Source organism: Mytilus edulis, chromosome 1, assembly GCF_963676685.1.
Source record: "Mytilus edulis chromosome 1, xbMytEdul2.2, whole genome shotgun sequence".
NCBI lineage: Eukaryota > Metazoa > Mollusca > Bivalvia > Mytilida > Mytilidae > Mytilus > Mytilus edulis.
This window is the reverse complement of record NC_092344.1, coordinates 34,424,778-34,443,597: the sequence shown is the minus strand read 5'-3', so window position 1 is coordinate 34,443,597 and position 18,820 is coordinate 34,424,778. Positions and strand designations below refer to the sequence as shown.

General features: G+C 33.4%; 1 protein-coding gene across 1 annotated transcript in view; it reads right to left on the bottom strand.

Moving 5' to 3' along the window:
* The window catches only part of LOC139511986 (uncharacterized), a 34,064-nt gene extending 15,922 nt beyond the window's left edge, over window positions 1-18,142 (bottom strand). The window contains exons 1-14 of the mRNA XM_071299290.1: window positions 18,031-18,142; window positions 12,447-12,749; window positions 11,121-11,459; window positions 10,106-10,444; window positions 9,155-9,493; window positions 8,207-8,545; window positions 7,256-7,594; window positions 6,308-6,646; window positions 5,357-5,695; window positions 4,405-4,743; window positions 3,453-3,791; window positions 2,498-2,836; window positions 1,549-1,887; window positions 595-933 (exon numbers count right to left, since the gene is read on the bottom strand). Coding sequence (XP_071155391.1) covers window positions 595-933; window positions 1,549-1,887; window positions 2,498-2,836; window positions 3,453-3,791; window positions 4,405-4,743; window positions 5,357-5,695; window positions 6,308-6,646; window positions 7,256-7,594; window positions 8,207-8,545; window positions 9,155-9,493; window positions 10,106-10,444; window positions 11,121-11,459; window positions 12,447-12,749; window positions 18,031-18,088 — 4,429 coding nt within the window. The 5' untranslated portion in view covers window positions 18,089-18,142. The remainder of the gene's footprint in view (window positions 1-594; window positions 934-1,548; window positions 1,888-2,497; window positions 2,837-3,452; window positions 3,792-4,404; window positions 4,744-5,356; window positions 5,696-6,307; window positions 6,647-7,255; window positions 7,595-8,206; window positions 8,546-9,154; window positions 9,494-10,105; window positions 10,445-11,120; window positions 11,460-12,446; window positions 12,750-18,030) is intronic.
* Between the last annotated feature and the right edge of the window lie 678 nt (window positions 18,143-18,820).

The window sequence follows — 18,820 nt, the reverse complement described above, 5'->3', positions numbered from 1 at the left end:
AGTTAGTATAGAAATTAACACTTCAACTGTCGTTTTCATATATGGATCAATCAATTCATTAAACCTATCAACCCTAATAAGCTTACTTAACAATCTGGGGATATGACCAAATGTTGATACATCAGCGATTAAATTGGATATTTGAATCCAATCTTCTCAACACTATGATTGTAGTAGTCAAACTCGATACTTTTGTTTGAGGTTTTCGGGAGCAATGGTGTTTTAAGAGGATTTTTAAACTAACCTTTTCGATAAAGCCAAAAGTTATTTACTGCCTCTCGGAAAATGTCAGAATAAACAAAATAAAGGAGCATTGATAATAAAAAAAAATGCATATTCTACCCAATACGTACACAGAATATTTGATATTTAGAAGAAATAATATATCAAACGACGATCTTTGCTTTTAAAGAAGTAAGCTCACATCAATTGAATAAATATCAATCATCTAATGACAATATCGTCCACAAAATGCATGAAAAATTTCCCACTAGATCGTAAACAACCAACAATCAATCAGTCGATCAAATGACAATATTTCAACATTCAATTTTGACTCTTTGTAAGTGTAAGCGATATATGAATTTGACTTACTCCAAAATTGGTTCATCGGCATTGAATAAGGGTGACAATCAACTGCTGCATCATCCATGTGATAGCACATTCCATGTGTTGTGTCGTTCTCGTTGACATAACAATCGAAGGCATCCGTTTCGTTACCCATGCAAAAGACGCCATAGGCATTAGCCCGATCATATGACCAGTCGCGCGGCAGATATTTGGCTCCTCCTGACATTCCAAGCCCAAGATGTCTACATAAAACTCCAGCATCGATATCATCCCATTCATATGAACAGATGGTTTCAGTAGTTCCATTTTCAGTGTACAAGACCCTTCCGTCGGAATTAACAGCCAGTGTACCATTTTTGTCATCTGAAAATCAAATATAAAGTTAGTATAGAAATTAACGCTTCAACTGTCGTTTTCATATATGGATCAATCAATTCATTAAACCTATCAACCCTAGTAAGCTTACTTAACAATCTGGGGATATGACCAAATGTTGATACATCAGCGATTAAATTGGATATTTGAATCCAATCTTCTCAACACTATGATTGTAGTAGTCAAACTCGATACTTTGGTTTGAGGTTTTCGGGAGCAATGGTGTTTTAAGAGGATTTTTAAACTAACCTTTTCGATAAAGCCAAAAGTTATTTACTGCCTCTCGGAAAATGTCAGAATAAACAAAATAAAGGAGCATTGATAATAAAAAAAAAATGCATATTCTACCCAATACGTACACAGAATATTTCATATTTAGAAGAAATAATATGATATCAAACGACGATCTTTGCTTTTAAAGAAGTAAGCTCACATCAATCGAATAAATATCAATCATCTAATGACAATATCGTCCACAAAATGCATGAAAAACTTCCCACTAGATCGTAAGCAACCAACAATCAATCAGTCGATCAAATGACAATATTTCAACATTCAATTTTGACTCTTTGTAAGTGTAAGCGATATATGAATTTGACTTACTCCAAAATTGGTTCATCGGCATTGAATAAGGGTGACAATCAACTGCTGCATCATCCATGTGATAGCACATTCCATGTGTTGTGTCGTTCTCGTTGACATAACAATCGAAGGCATCCGTTTCGTTACCCATGCAAAAGACGCCATAGGCATTAGCCCGATCATATGACCAGTCGCGCGGCAGATATTTGGCTCCTCCTGACATTCCAAGCCCAAGATGTCTACATAAAACTCCAGCATCGATATCATCCCATTCATATGAACAGATGGTTTCAGTAGTTCCATTTTCAGTGTACAAGACCCTTCCGTCGGAATTAACAGCCAGTGTACCATTTTTGTCATCTGAAAATCAAATATAAAGTTAGTATAGAAATTAACGCTTCAACTGTCGTTTTCATATATGGATCAATCAATTCATTAAACCTATCAACCCTAATAAGCTTACTTAACAATCTGGGGATATGACCAAATGTTGATACATCAGCGATTAAATTGGATATTTGAATCCAATCTTCTCAACACTATGATTGTAGTAGTCAAACTCGATACTTTGGTTTGAGGTTTTCGGGAGCAATGGTGTTTTAAGAGGATTTTTAAACTAACCTTTTCGATAAAGCCAAAAGTTATTTACTGCCTCTCGGAAAATGTCAGAATAAACAAAATAAAGGAGCATTGATAATAAAAAAAAATGCATATTCTACCCAATACGTACACAGAATATTTGATACTTAGAAGAAATAATATATCAAACGACGATCTTTGCTTTTAAAGAAGTAAGCTCACATCAATCGAATAAATATCAATCATCTAATGACAATATCGTCCACAAAATGCATGTAAAATTCCCACTAGATCGTAAACAACCAACAATCAATCAGTCGATCAAATGACAATATTTCAACATTCAATTTTGACTCTTTGTAAGTGTAAGCGATATATGAATTTGACTTACTCCAAAATTGGTTCATCGGCATTGAATAAGGGTGACAATCAACTGCTGCATCATCCATGTGATAGCACATTCCATGTGTTGTGTCGTTCTCGTTGACATAACAATCGAAGGCATCCGTTTCGTTACCCATGCAAAAGACGCCATAGGCATTAGCCCGATCATATGACCAGTCGCGCGGCAGATATTTGGCTCCTCCTGACATTCCAAGCCCAAGATGTCTACATAAAACTCCAGCATCGATATCATCCCATTCATATGAACAGATGGTTTCAGTAGTTCCATTTTCAGTGTACAAGACCCTTCCGTCGGAATTAACAGCCAGTGTACCATTTTTGTCATCTGAAAATCAAATATAAAGTTAGTATAGAAATTAACGCTTCAACTGTCGTTTTCATATATGGATCAATCAATTCATTAAACCTATCAACCCTAATAAGCTTACTTAACAATCTGGGGATATGGCCAAATGTTGATACATCAGCGATTAGATTGGATATTTGAATCCAATCTTCTCAACACTATGATTGTAGTAGTCAAACTCGATACTTTTGTTTGAGGTTTTCGGGAGCAATGGTGTTTTAAGAGGATTTTTAAACTAACCTTTTCGATAAAGCCAAAAGTTATTTACTGCCTCTCGGAAAATGTCAGAATAAACAAAATAAAGGAGCATTGATAATAAAAAAAAATGCATATTCTACCCAATACGTACACAGAATATTTCATATTTAGAAGAAATAATATGATATCAAACGACGATCTTTGCTTTTAAAGAAGTAAGCTCACATCAATCGAATAAATATCAATCATCTAATGACAATATCGTCCACAAAATGCATGAAAAACTTCCCACTAGATCGTAAGCAACCAACAATCAATCAGTCGATCAAATGACAATATTTCAACATTCAATTTTGACTCTTTGTAAGTGTATAAGCGATATATGAATTTGACTTACTCCAAAATTGGTTCATCGGCATTGAATAAGGGTGACAATCAACTGCTGCATCATCCATGTGATAGCACATTCCATGTGTTGTGTCGTTCTCGTTGACATAACAATCGAAGGCATCCGTTTCGTTACCCATGCAAAAGACGCCATAGGCATTAGCCCGATCATATGACCAGTCGCGCGGCAGATATTTGGCTCCTCCTGACATTCCAAGCCCAAGATGTCTACATAAAACTCCAGCATCGATATCATCCCATTCATATGAACAGATGGTTTCAGTAGTTCCATTTTCAGTGTACAAGACCCTTCCGTCGGAATTAACAGCCAGTGTACCATTTTTGTCATCTGAAAATCAAATATAAAGTTAGTATAGAAATTAACGCTTCAACTGTCGTTTTCATATATGGATCAATCAATTCATTAAACCTATCAACCCTAATAAGCTTACTTAACAATCTGGGGATATGACCAAATGTTGATACATCAGCGATTAAATTGGATATTTGAATCCAATCTTCTCAACACTATGATTGTAGTAGTCAAACTCGATACTTTGGTTTGAGGTTTTCGGGAGCAATGGTGTTTTAAGAGGATTTTTAAACTAACCTTTTCGATAAAGCCAAAAGTTATTTACTGCCTCTCGGAAAATGTCAGAATAAACAAAATAAAGGAGCATTGATAGTAAAAAAAAATGCATATTCTACCCAATACGTACACAGAATATTTGATATTTAGAAGAAATAATATATATCAAACGACGATCTTTGCTTTTAAAGAAGTAAGCTCACATCAATCGAATAAATATCAATCATCTAATGACAATATCGTCCACAAAATGCATGTAAAATTTCCCACTAGATCGTAAACAACCAACAATCAATCAGTCGATCAAATGACAATATTTCAACATTCAATTTTGACTCTTTGTAAGTGTAAGCGATATATGAATTTGACTTACTCCAAAATTGGTTCATCGGCATTGAATAAGGGTGACAATCAACTGCTGCATCATCCATGTGATAGCACATTCCATGTGTTGTGTCGTTCTCGTTGACATAACAATCGAAGGCATCCGTTTCGTTACCCATGCAAAAGACGCCATAGGCATTAGCCCGATCATATGACCAGTCGCGCGGCAGATATTTGGCTCCTCCTGACATTCCAAGCCCAAGATGTCTACATAAAACTCCAGCATCGATATCATCCCATTCATATGAACAGATGGTTTCAGTAGTTCCATTTTCAGTGTACAAGACCCTTCCGTCGGAATTAACAGCCAGTGTACCATTTTTGTCATCTGAAAATCAAATATAAAGTTAGTATAGAAATTAACGCTTCAACTGTCGTTTTCATATATGGATCAATCAATTCATTAAACCTATCAACCCTAATAAGCTTACTTAACAATCTGGGGATATGACCAAATGTTGATACATCAGCGATTAGATTGGATATTTGAATCCAATCTTCTCAACACTATGATTGTAGTAGTCAAACTCGATACTTTTGTTTGAGGTTTTCGGGAGCAATGGTGTTTTAAGAGGATTTTTAAACTAACCTTTTCGATAAAGCCAAAAGTTATTTACTGCCTCTCGGAAAATGTCAGAATAAACAAAATAAAGGAGCATTGATAATAAACAAAATGCATATTCTACCCAATACGTACACAGAATATTTCATATTTAGAAGAAATAATATGATATCAAACGACGATCTTTGCTTTTAAAGAAGTAAGCTCACATCAATCGAATAAATATCAATCATCTAATGACAATATCGTCCACAAAATGCATGAAAAATTTCCCACTAGATCGTAAACAACCAACAATCAATCAGTCGATCAAATGACAATATTTCAACATTCAATTTTGACTCTTTGTAAGTGTAAGCGATATATGAATTTGACTTACTCCAAAATTGGTTCATCGGCATTGAATAAGGGTGACAATCAACTGCTGCATCATCCATGTGATAGCACATTCCATGTGTTGTGTCGTTCTCGTTGACATAACAATCGAAGGCATCCGTTTCGTTACCCATGCAAAAGACGCCATAGGCATTAGCCCGATCATATGACCAGTCGCGCGGCAGATATTTGGCTCCTCCTGACATTCCAAGCCCAAGATGTCTACATAAAACTCCAGCATCGATATCATCCCATTCATATGAACAGATGGTTTCAGTAGTTCCATTTTCAGTGTACAAGACCCTTCCGTCGGAATTAACAGCCAGTGTACCATTTTTGTCATCTGAAAATCAAATATAAAGCTAGTATAGAAATTAATGCTTCAACTATCGTTTTCATATATGGATTAATCAATTCAATTTAACCTATCAACCCTACTAAGCTTAATTAACAATCTGTAGATATGGCAAAATGTTGATAGATCAGCGACTTAATCGGATATTTGAATCCAATCTTCTCAACACAATGATTGTAGTACTAGATACTTTTGTATTAGGTTTTCGAGATCAATGGTGTTTTAAAAGGATTTTTAAACTAACTCTTTTTCGATAAGGCCAAAAGTTATTTACTGCCTCTCGGAAAATGTAAGAATAAACAAAATAAAAGAGCATTGATAATAAAAAAAAAATGCATATTCTACCCAATACGTACACAGAATATTTGATATTTAGAAGCAATAATATTATATCAAACGACGATCTTTGCTTTTACAGAAGTAAGCTCACACCAATCGAATTAATATCAATCATCTTATGACAATATTGTCCAGAACATGCATGAAAAATTTACCACTAGACCTTAAGCAACCAACAATCAATCAGTCGATCAAATGACAATATTTCAACATTCAATTTTGACTCTTTGTAAGTGTAAGCGATATATGTATTTGACTTACTCCAAAATTGGTTCATCGGCATTGAATAAGGGTGACAATCAACTGCTGCATCATCCATCTGATAGCACATTCCATGTGTTGTGTCGTTCTCGTTGACATAACAATCGAAGGCATCCGTCTCGTTACCCATGCAAAAGACGCCATAGGCATTAGCCCGATCATATGACCAGTCGCGCGGCAGATATTTGGCTTCTCCTGACATTCCAAGCCCAAGATGTCTACATAAAACTCCAGCATCGATATCATCCCATTCATATGAACAGATGGTTTCAGTAGTTCCATTTTCAGTGTACAAGACCCTTCCATCGGAATTAACAGCCAGTGTACCATTTTTGTCGTCTGAAAATCAAATATAAAGTTAAACTAGAAATTGATGCTTCGACTGTTGTTTTCATATGGATTAATCAATTCAATTTAACCTATCAACCTTACTAAGCTTAATTAACAATCTGTAGATATGGCAAATTGTTGATAGATCAGCGACTTAATCGGATATTTGAATCCAATCTTCTCAACACAATGATTGTAGTACTAGATACTTTTGTATTAGGTTTTCGAGAGCAATGGTGTTTTAAAAGGATTTTTGAACTAACTCTTTTTGTATTAGGCCAAAAGTTATTTACTGCCTCTCGGAAAATGTAAGAATAAACAAAATAAAAGAGCATTGATAATAAAAAAAAATGCATATTCTACCCAATACGTACACAGAATATTTGATATTTAGAAGCAATAATATTATATCAAACGACGATCTTTGCTTTTACAGAAGTAAGCTCACACCAATCGAATTAATATCAATCATCTTATGACAATATTGTCCAGAACATGCATGAAAAATTTACCACTAGACCTTAAGCAACCAACAATCAATCAGTCGATCAAATGACAATATTTCAACATTCAATTTTGACTCTTTGTAAGTGTAAGCGATATATGTATTTGACTTACTCCAAAATTGGTTCATCGGCATTGAATAAGGGTGACAATCAACTGCTGCATCATCCATGTGATAGCACATTCCATGTGTTGTGTCGTTCTCGTTGACATAACAATCGAAGGCATCCGTTTCGTTACCCATGCAAAAGACGCCATAGGCATTAGCCCGATCATATGACCAGTCGCGCGGCAGATATTTGGCTCCTCCTGACATTCCAAGCCCAAGATGTCTACATAAAACTCCAGCATCGATATCATCCCATTCATATGAACAGATGGTTTCAGTAGTTCCATTTTCAGTGTACAAGACCCTTCCGTCGGAATTAACAGCCAGTGTACCATTTTTGTCATCTGAAAATCAAATATAAAGCTAGTATAGAAATTAATGCTTCAACTATCGTTTTCATATATGGATTAATCAATTCAATTTAACCTATCAACCCTACTAAGCTTAATTAACAATCTGTAGATATGGCAAAATGTTGATAGATCAGCGACTTAATCGGATATTTGAATCCAATCTTCTCAACACAATGATTGTAGTACTAGATACTTTTGTATTAGGTTTTCGAGATCAATGGTGTTTTAAAAGGATTTTTAAACTAACTCTTTTTCGATAAGGCCAAAAGTTATTTACTGCCTCTCGGAAAATGTAAGAATAAACAAAATAAAAGAGCATTGATAATAAAAAAAAAATGCATATTCTACCCAATACGTACACAGAATATTTGATATTTAGAAGCAATAATATTATATCAAACGACGATCTTTGCTTTTACAGAAGTAAGCTCACACCAATCGAATTAATATCAATCATCTTATGACAATATTGTCCAGAACATGCATGAAAAATTTACCACTAGACCTTAAGCAACCAACAATCAATCAGTCGATCAAATGACAATATTTCAACATTCAATTTTGACTCTTTGTAAGTGTAAGCGATATATGTATTTGACTTACTCCAAAATTGGTTCATCGGCATTGAATAAGGGTGACAATCAACTGCTGCATCATCCATCTGATAGCACATTCCATGTGTTGTGTCGTTCTCGTTGACATAACAATCGAAGGCATCCGTCTCGTTACCCATGCAAAAGACGCCATAGGCATTAGCCCGATCATATGACCAGTCGCGCGGCAGATATTTGGCTTCTCCTGACATTCCAAGCCCAAGATGTCTACATAAAACTCCAGCATCGATATCATCCCATTCATATGAACAGATGGTTTCAGTAGTTCCATTTTCAGTGTACAAGACCCTTCCATCGGAATTAACAGCCAGTGTACCATTTTTGTCGTCTGAAAATCAAATATAAAGTTAAACTAGAAATTGATGCTTCGACTGTTGTTTTCATATGGATTAATCAATTCAATTTAACCTATCAACCTTACTAAGCTTAATTAACAATCTGTAGATATGGCAAATTGTTGATAGATCAGCGACTTAATCGGATATTTGAATCCAATCTTCTCAACACAATGATTGTAGTACTAGATACTTTTGTATTAGGTTTTCGAGAGCAATGGTGTTTTAAAAGGATTTTTGAACTAACTCTTTTTGTATTAGGCCAAAAGTTATTTACTGCCTCTCGGAAAATGTAAGAATAAACAAAATAAAAGAGCATTGATAATAAAAAAAAATGCATATTCTACCCAATACGTACACAGAATATTTTATATTTAGAAGTAATAATATTATATCAAACGACGATCTTTGCTTTTAAAGAAGTAAGCTCACATCAATCGAATAAATATCAATCATCTAATGACAATATCGTTCACAAAATGCATGAAAAATTTCCCCCTAGATCGTAAGCAACCAACAATCAATCAGTCGATCAAATGACAATATTTCAACATTCAATTTTGACTCTTTGTAAGTGTAAGCGATATATGTATTTGACTTACTCCAAAATTGGTTCATCGGCATTGAATAAGGGTGACAATCAACTGCTGCATCATCCATCTGATAGCACATTCCATGTGTTGTGTCGTTCTCGTTGACATAACAATCGAAGGCATCCGTTTCGTTACCCATGCAAAAGACGCCATAGGCATTAGCCCGATCATATGACCAGTCGCGCGGCAGATATTTGGCTTCTCCTGACATTCCAAGCCCAAGATGTCTACATAAAACTCCAGCATCGATATCATCCCATTCATATGAACAGATGGTTTCAGTAGTTCCATTTTCAGTGTACAAGACCCTTCCATCGGAATTAACAGCCAGTGTACCATTTTTGTCGTCTGAAAATCAAATATAAAGTTAAACTAGAAATTGATGCTTCGACTGTTGTTTTCATATGGATTAATCAATTCAATTTAACCTATCAACCTTACTAAGCTTAATTAACAATCTGTAGATATGGCAAATTGTTGATAGATCAGCGACTTAATCGGATATTTGAATCCAATCTTCTCAACACAATGATTGTAGTACTAGATACTTTTGTATTAGGTTTTCGAGAGCAATGGTGTTTTAAAAGGATTTTTAAACTAACTCTTTTTGTATAAGGCCAAAAGTTATTTACTGCCTCTCGGAAAATGTAAGAATAAACAAAATAAAAGAGCATTGATAATAAAAAAAAAATATGCATATTCTACCCAATACGTACACAGAATATTTGATATTTAGAAGTAATAATATTATATCAAACGACGATCTTTGCTTTTAAAGAAGTAAGCTCACATCAATCGAATAAATATCAATCATCTAATGTCAATATTGTCCAGAACATGCATGAAAAATTTACCACTAGACCTTAAGCAACCAACAATCAATCAGTCGATCAAATGACAATATTTCAACATTCAATTTTGACTCTTTGTAAGTGTAAGCGATATATGTATTTGACTTACTCCAAAATTGGTTCATCGGCATTGAATAAGGGTGACAATCAACTGCTGCATCATCCATCTGATAGCACATTCCATGTGTTGTGTCGTTCTCGTTGACATAACAATCGAAGGCATCCGTTTCGTTACCCATGCAAAAGACGCCATACGCATTAGCCCGATCATATGACCAGTCGCGCGGCAGATATTTGGCTCCTCCTGACATTCCAAGCCCAAGATGTCTACATAAAACTCCAGCATCGATATCATCCCATTCATATGAACAGATGGTTTCAGTAGTTCCATTTTCAGTGTACAAGACCCTTCCATCGGAAGTAACAGCCAGTGTACCATTTTTGTCATCTGAAAATCAAATTTAAAGTTAATATAGAAATTAAGGCTTCAGCTGTCGTTATCATATATGGGGATTGTATTTCAATTTTACTTTCTTTTCTGAGTAACTAAATGAACAATCTGTAGAACACGTTCATAGTACAGCGATTTTATCTGATTTTTAAATTACATCTTAACAATACCCAAATGGATATAGTCAAAATTGTTGTGTTTTGCTTTTGATGTTTATTTTTTTTAAAGGAGTAATATCATTAAAAGAGAAGTGAAAGATACCAGACGGACATTCAAACTCACATAGATCAAAAATAAACTGACAACACCATGGCTAAAAAAGGAAACAACAAACAGAAAAAAAAATAGTACACAAGACACAACATAGAAAAATAAAGACTAAGCAACACGAACCCTACCAAAAAACTGGGTGTGATCACATGTGTTCTAGAAGGGTACGCAGATCCTGCTTCAGAGATAGCACCCGTCGTGTTGTGCATGTTATTACAAACCCGGCAAATACCGGTAGTCTAATTCGGTTGGTAATACTCGTGGAAAGAACATGATAAATCGATAATATAAAATTGTTGTTATCAAATAGTCCGTTTCTCTATGTACGTTGGTGTTTGTGTTTGTAGCAGTTTAATATTTCTTTTTTTTATTTCAAGTTTAACGATATATGTATTTGACTTACTCCAAAATTGAGTCATCGGCATTGAATTAGTGTAGCAATCAACTGCTGCGTCATCCATCTGATAGCACATTCCAAGTGTTGTGTCTTTCTCGTTGAAATGACAATCGAATATATCTGTTTCGTTACCAGTACAAAATACGCCATACAGACCCCTACGATCGTATGACCAGTCACGTGACAAATACTTGGCTCTTCCCCACATTCCAAGTCCTAAATTTCTGCAAAGAACGCTAGCATCAATATCGTCCCATTCGTATGAACAGATCGATTCAGTAGTTCCATTTTCGATGTACAAAACTCTACCATCAGATGAAATGTCTATTGCCACCTTTTGATCATCTGAAATGGTATATAAACTGAATGATAATATTAAAAATAATATTGTACATTTTGGGGGTAAAAACAAAATTTGTAACAAGAATGTAGTAAAGAATGGGATTAAAATATTTAAATTAACATAATGTTACATTTGTCGTATGAAGGTTACCATCACTTATTTGATACTACCCACAGTTGATAGCTATATGTAGTCACCGAAGGATTTATCCATCCTAGTGCCACGATATTTGGTTTGATATTTATTCAGTTAATGAATTTTGTAATTTTTAGAAATTTTATGTTCTGTATTTCTGATATTGGTTTTTAGTATCACGTGCAAAGCGTACTAAATATATTTTTACTATTCTATCGATTATTTTTTTATTTTACATTTGAATACAATTGTATTATTACCTCGCCTCTTTGCATATACTTTGTTGTTACAACTTTATAATAGTTTTCTTTTCAAATTATTATCGACAAATAACTCAGAGCAAATTTTTAACGTGATATTTTCATCTCTAAGTTATTATTTTAAATTGATATTATTTGTTAGCTCTTGGAAATGTGTATTTTGTGTAGACAACTTTCACATTTACTCTTTAATCATGTAAAGCCTGAACTCGAAATTAGTGTATTGCATGATAAAACGCTTTGTCGGTTTATTGAATAACAAGAGCGTACATAAATTTATGTGGTTTTGGTTGTACTGATGTTTGTCTTCTCGTTGTTTTTTATGCCAATGCATTTTCAGTTTTTTATTTCAATTAAAAAGTTGGAATATCCCTTTATTATCTTTCGACTCTATTCTATTATAATGTTCGGTATTCGAAATATGAATTCAAACAAAATATTAAGTTGGAGTAAAAGAGGGACGAAAGATACCAGAGGGACAGTCAAACTCATAAATCGAAAATAAACTGACAACGCCTGACTAAAAATGAAAGAAGACAAACAGACTAACAATAGAACACATTATAGTAAATTATTTCAGCTCTGTTTACTCACTATTGCACTCAATAGCAGCGTCTTCCATGTTATCACATCCTCCGAACGTAGTATCATATCTGTCCATCATACAATCATTGAAATTCACTTCATTGCCAGTGCAGTACAACCCAAACACTTCCCGGTGGTAAGTCCAATCACGTGTTAAGGATTTTGCCTGTCCGGAATTAGAAAGTCCATTACTGCTGCACAAAACGTCGGCGTCAACATCATCCCAGTGGTTAGAACATACTGTTCCATATGTTCCTTTGAATGGATCGAATGCTAACAGTCGTCCATCAGGCTGAATATCGATGCGGATAGCTGTGAAGGATAAAATGTACAAATGAAGGATGTTTCCCGTGTTTTTATCTTTCAGCGGGAACGGTTCGGATGACGATTGAAAGTCTCATAAATTCTGACAATGTGACAAGTAATCAGTTAACAGTTTACCGCAGATCGCTATTTATGAGATATATGGTCTATGTGAGTAGGTATATTACTTGTTAATATCTTCACCGAAACAGAATGATCCAGAATGTTAGCAAGGAAAATAAAATTGAAAACGTGGCTGCAGTTTTCTAAATGCATGCGATAAAGATTATTAGACCTGTATCTATGATCATATTTAACTATGCCACTCTCCAATATTGAAGACAAGAACATAATTCATGAATAAATTCGCTTTTTTGTTAATAATGTCTTCCTAATATTGTTTACTGTTTTCCGTATCTATCTTCCATGATTTTAGCCGAAATAAAAAAAAGAGATAAAAGTCGTCATTTAAGGGCAAAAACACATAAAAGGAGTCGACTAACAATTTCGGCTAAGGTAATCTTTTGTAGATACTTGTCTTGCTGATAATTTTTGCAATTTACACTTTGTCTTGATTCAATAAAAAAAATTCCAAAAATAGAAAAATAGGTAAATATCGTCATTAAAAGGCAGTAACTCCAATATGGAGTCAATTGACCATTTCGGTATTCTTGATACATTACATGTAAATTTTCTCAAAACGTAAAAGAATGTACGAATTCTGAAATATTTCTTATTTCCCTTTTGCACGTAAATATCTAGCCAAGAACCACAGTAAGGAATTAAACGCCACGCAAAAATATATTTTCGGCTGTTGTCTGCTCTTTGGTCGGGTTGTTGTCTCTTTGACACATTCCCCATTTCAATCCTCAATTTTATTCCATTCTCAATTTTATTTCATACTAACTTGTACACAACTATTTCACTTAAGTTTACAACGGTTATCCTTTATAAAATAAAACAAAAACTGAAGAAGAGTCGCTTCTTTATAATTTTAATGTTAAGTGGTTGTATTGCATTCAGATAGTGCATGTCGGTGAAAGCTGTATAGATGATAATCATGAAAAATTGTGTATTTTGTGTCTTTTATACGGTGGCGTTTCTTTATTGCTAACAATTATACAAAAAAATGTATTAATGCAATTCATTCTTCTCTTTATATAAATATATAGGGAAACGATGTGGGACATACTTTAAGGGAAAAGCAACCGAACGACACAATAAAAACAACTGAAGATCAATTTGTGTGACTTTGGTTAGATTAAAAATGAATAATGTACAAATGTTTAAACTAGTATTTCAATTTCACCCCTAAGAAACTAAAGTCTATTTATTCTTCTCTTCACAATTCATTTCAATTTCTTAAAACATCTCTTATACAAATATAGCCTTTGTATGAGGTCGATACAAGGATATATTGACCTGAAAGAAGTATATTTACTGAGGACGAAGTCCGAGGTCGATATACTTCTTTGGGTCGATATATCCTGTATTGACCTCATACAAAGGCTATATTTGTTATATTATTAATTTCCGACCATGTTTGTATCAAAATCATCATTTAGGTTTGTTGGAAATTTATAAATATTACATTGTCTCCTTGACAATAACAACATATAAGTTGTTATTTCATTTACTTTTTTTTTTACATCTTATGTATTTGAAGATTTGTTTTCGTCAAATAATCAATCACAGATATCATTTGTTTCAAAACGTTAAACAATATCCTGAAATTCATTACATGACGTCACAAAGTATATCGGTTTTTAGATATCTAAAAATAACCGTGCAATATGCTTTTTGCCGGTCAATATGCTTTTTGCTATCCGCCGTTTTCTCTCTACCTTCGAAAATATAGTTTAACATGTGACTATCCCTAAACGAATCAAATTTGTTAAAATATACGAATTAATAATATATCTTTATATAACCAAATGAAAAGTTCTGATGACCCGGGTGAGTCTTCGTCTATCATAACATACAACACTGTATTATACTTAACAACACAAATAACGCACCTAATTTTACCATATACTATGCATAGAGTTTCCCAATTTCTTGATTGTCCTTACATAACCATAAAATTGGTTTACAAGGAAATTTTCATCTTAGTGGCCACCACGGAATTTCCAACTTTCCGGTTAAAAAAGTTCCAATTTTCACAAATTTCATTGCTCATGACTTCAGAAACGTTGTGTAAAATGTTTGACTCATTTTAATAGCTTTTTGAAAAGTATAGACTGTAGAAATATTTACCCCAAAGAAATTAATGGAAGAGGTGTGTTTCTTTTATTGTTGAGTATATTTGACATTTATACTATTTCTAAATCATCCTCAAAACATAACATGTAATGTCACAACCGTTTAGCATTAGATATATCTAAATAAATATTTAATGGGAACTTCATTGAAGTGTGCCCCAGGACTCTGTATGTGTTATTTTTATTATCACAAAAGTTTAACATTTTGCTTGATATATATATAGTTCTGATAGAATTTAAAATTCTTTAACGTGAGACGTCGTATTTATTTGAATAATTGATCAAATTTACTAACGGGTGAATGAATATTTATCTTAATTTATCGGTTTATTAAAAAATGATATTGTTATTCCTCATGATTTCAACGAGCTAGCCATCGAAACCCAATTATTGAAAATTGCGCCACATAATTTAATCATAAGATTTAGCAAATATATTGATTTATTTATTGAAAAAACGGAATTACATAAAGCCCTCCGTCTTTAAGAATGGGCTCACTTATTTTTCACTTTTTCGAAAGTAGATAAAAAAAATTAAGACAAAGTAAGTTATCTTTTTCATCGGCTATATGTACCTCACCGACTAGAAATATTTAACGCACTTTTCTGTCTAAGCTGATAAAAGAGTGTTATAGTCATAGTTTCCGCATATGCTAATCCTAATTCATATTGTCCAATAATGACGTGTTTTTTTTTTGTTATTTCAAATGCAGTTTTTTTTTTTTTTTTTACAATTTTATCCTTTTTATGTTGACAGGAGATTCTATTGATAACATTACGCAATGTAAGTAAATCCATTTTAGTTATTTTTTAATAAAGATTTGTTTAACCCTATTCGGCATAGAAAAATGTCCAAGATGCCAAAATATATACATGTATGTCCAAAGAACTGACAACATCAAGCAATGTCAATTAAAAAGGCAACAAGACAAACGACGGTCGATAAATCACTACACAGAAGACGCTGGAGATAGATCAAAACAAAATCTGTATGATCTAAAATGCTACGGTTTGGAATAAGCTCTTGTCCTACTAATGACTATCTTTGCGTTAATCGTTTGAATACGAATATAATCCAAAAATTGCATTGCACAGTAGCAGATTGGTTTAGGCTTCCTGTCTCAAAAAAAACATCGATGTTAAGATGAAAACTTCTTTAGAAGGAATAGACTAAGTTGTTATTTGTCAAAATAAAACAGATATTTGTAAAATAAATAGATTACATTACAAAGCACCACCATTAAAACAAAAGCAATATAACTATGAGAACAAGGGTTGTCTTCCGATTGTCTAAAATTGTCAAGTAACCAAAAAATACCAACTCCGAGGAAAATTCAAAACGAAAAGTCTCTAGCCAAATTGAAAAATTAAAAGCTAAAAAAATTAAAATGAACGGATAACAACTGTCACATTTTCTGATTTGGTACAGGCATTTTCTTATGAAGAAAATGTTTTTATGAAGAAAATAGTGGATTTAACCTGGTTTTATAGCTAGCTTTACCTCTCACTTGAATGACAGTGGCTTAAATTCCATTATATTGACAACAATGTGTGAACAAAACAAACTGACATACTGGTAAAAATGTCAAAAAATAGGCCGATACAGCAGTCAGCATTGTGTTATAATCTCAATCACTATAAAAGCAAAAAATTATGTCAACAACAAAAACATGCATATACAGGCAAAGCACATAAGCAAAAACGAAAAACAAGAATACAATAATTTACCCATCACAATAAACAATGAAGGGATGTACATATAAAGAACCAAGCCACATCAACTGAATATTACCAACAAAAAGAGACTAAACAGTAAAAGTAATAATTTACAAAGACAAATAAAAGAACAATATAACACGTGATTAGGATGATAATCAACGTCAGCACCTATTTATAAACTATTATTATACTTCAAGACCATCGAATGTGATCATGATATCTACCAATGAACTTTTTAAGAAAAATGACGAAACGATCTTTAACATAATCCTCGTTCATCAACTTTTTGCCCAGCACTGGTGACATATTATAAAGTCTGAGTATCAGAGTAAAGGGGTACTTAGTTAATGTTGCACTAACCCGTTGTGTTACTCATGACCAGAAATAGCGTTTGTTTTCTATGATAATTGGATTTGAACTACGATAAAGAAACATATCTGTTGTCCTCAGTAAGGCATATTTTTTTCCTAAACGGCGAACCAAGCCGTAAGAGCGTCCGTTTGACTATTTTTTTGCCTGTAACAATCTTTTTTGAAACCTAAACCGAGGATTTTGAAAATGAATACCTTGGCCTGGTTGGAACTGAAAATATATGACTTGCACGAGACAGGATGAAAATGAATATTCTGCAGCATACAATACTTTAACAGTTGGGGATGCAGGCAAATGTGTAAAATGGTACAGATTTAGATTTTCGAGTGACTAAGCCTTGAAATACAAATAAGAATGCCTAGAAACAGATGACAATATATGATCATTTTTCAAATGGTCGTCCCTTAAGTTTCTTTAGCCATTGTCGATTTCCGTCGGATTATTTTGCTGTGTTCATCATATAATAGGATATTTTTTTTAAAATATTTTCAAAATGCTTATGGATAAACGATAACGCAGAAGCGGTAATATAAGTTTTCATTGATGCCTATGTCTAACTCATGCGAGACATAATTGTATGCATGAAGTTCTGGTCCTTGTTTTTTTGTATTGCAACTACAAAAATACTTAAACCATGGTCGCTCCATAAATCTTGTTGCCTCGTGTTTTCAACTCGAACCGTTGTCGTAGTTGTAAATGAAAGTATGTACTCTAGTATGAATTTTAAATATTGATTAATTGACCTAATTTATGTGTTTTGTCCTTTTTCTATAACTTTTTTGTAACTTTTTTGTTCATTTAAACTGTATTGAAAACCGTTACAGATTATCCATCCTATAAGTTAACCTGAATTTAAGTTGTGACTCGTATCACTTACTTTATATTTTTCATATGCTACACACTATCCATCAGATATTAGTTAATAGATTTTTTACATACTCTGAGCATTGGATATTGCAAGAACTGTGGCCACTACAAAAACTAATTCTTCTATCATATCCTTTGAAGTTAGCGAAAATAGACGTCACCCAGTAGTTCCACTTTTTATTGACTTTCTGAGGAAAATGAAATATTAAATTTTAACATTCGATAATTATATGCATACCTTTGACTGCTGAGAAAAAAAGAGCAAATAAAATTTGAATATTCAAAAAACTTTTCAATGATTGAATGCTGTGACTATCTTCAAATAACATTCCATCTTTAAAAACAGTTATACAATATGTAGACAAAACTAGTTCATATTCATTTAGAGGAAAACTTTTAAATAGCAGAACGATCGAGACAGCTCAATTTTGATTTTTGATGTGAAAGTCCGTAGAAATGAATATTTTAAATGAATTATAAATGGTTCACTGATCACAGCCTGATACGACCGCAGAGGTCGAACCCTGAACAGTTGGGCCAAATCTGGACACAATATTCAAGCTTGATACTGTCTGAATTTGGATTTTGATCAAATTTTTGTTATAATATAGGTTTCTGACACAAAATAAATGTGGTGAAAGATCTTAAAAATTTGTATTCATTTTTTTTTGCTATTGCGCAATACTGTGATATTGTGTAATATTGTGATACTGCCCAACACTTTGCAATTGAAGATTTCTTGCTATTGTGCAATACTGTGTAATTGAGAATTTCTTGCTATTGTGCAATACTGTGTAATTGAGAATTTCTTGCTATTGCGCAATATGGTGAAATTAAATAGAATGAAATTCAAAACAGTGTA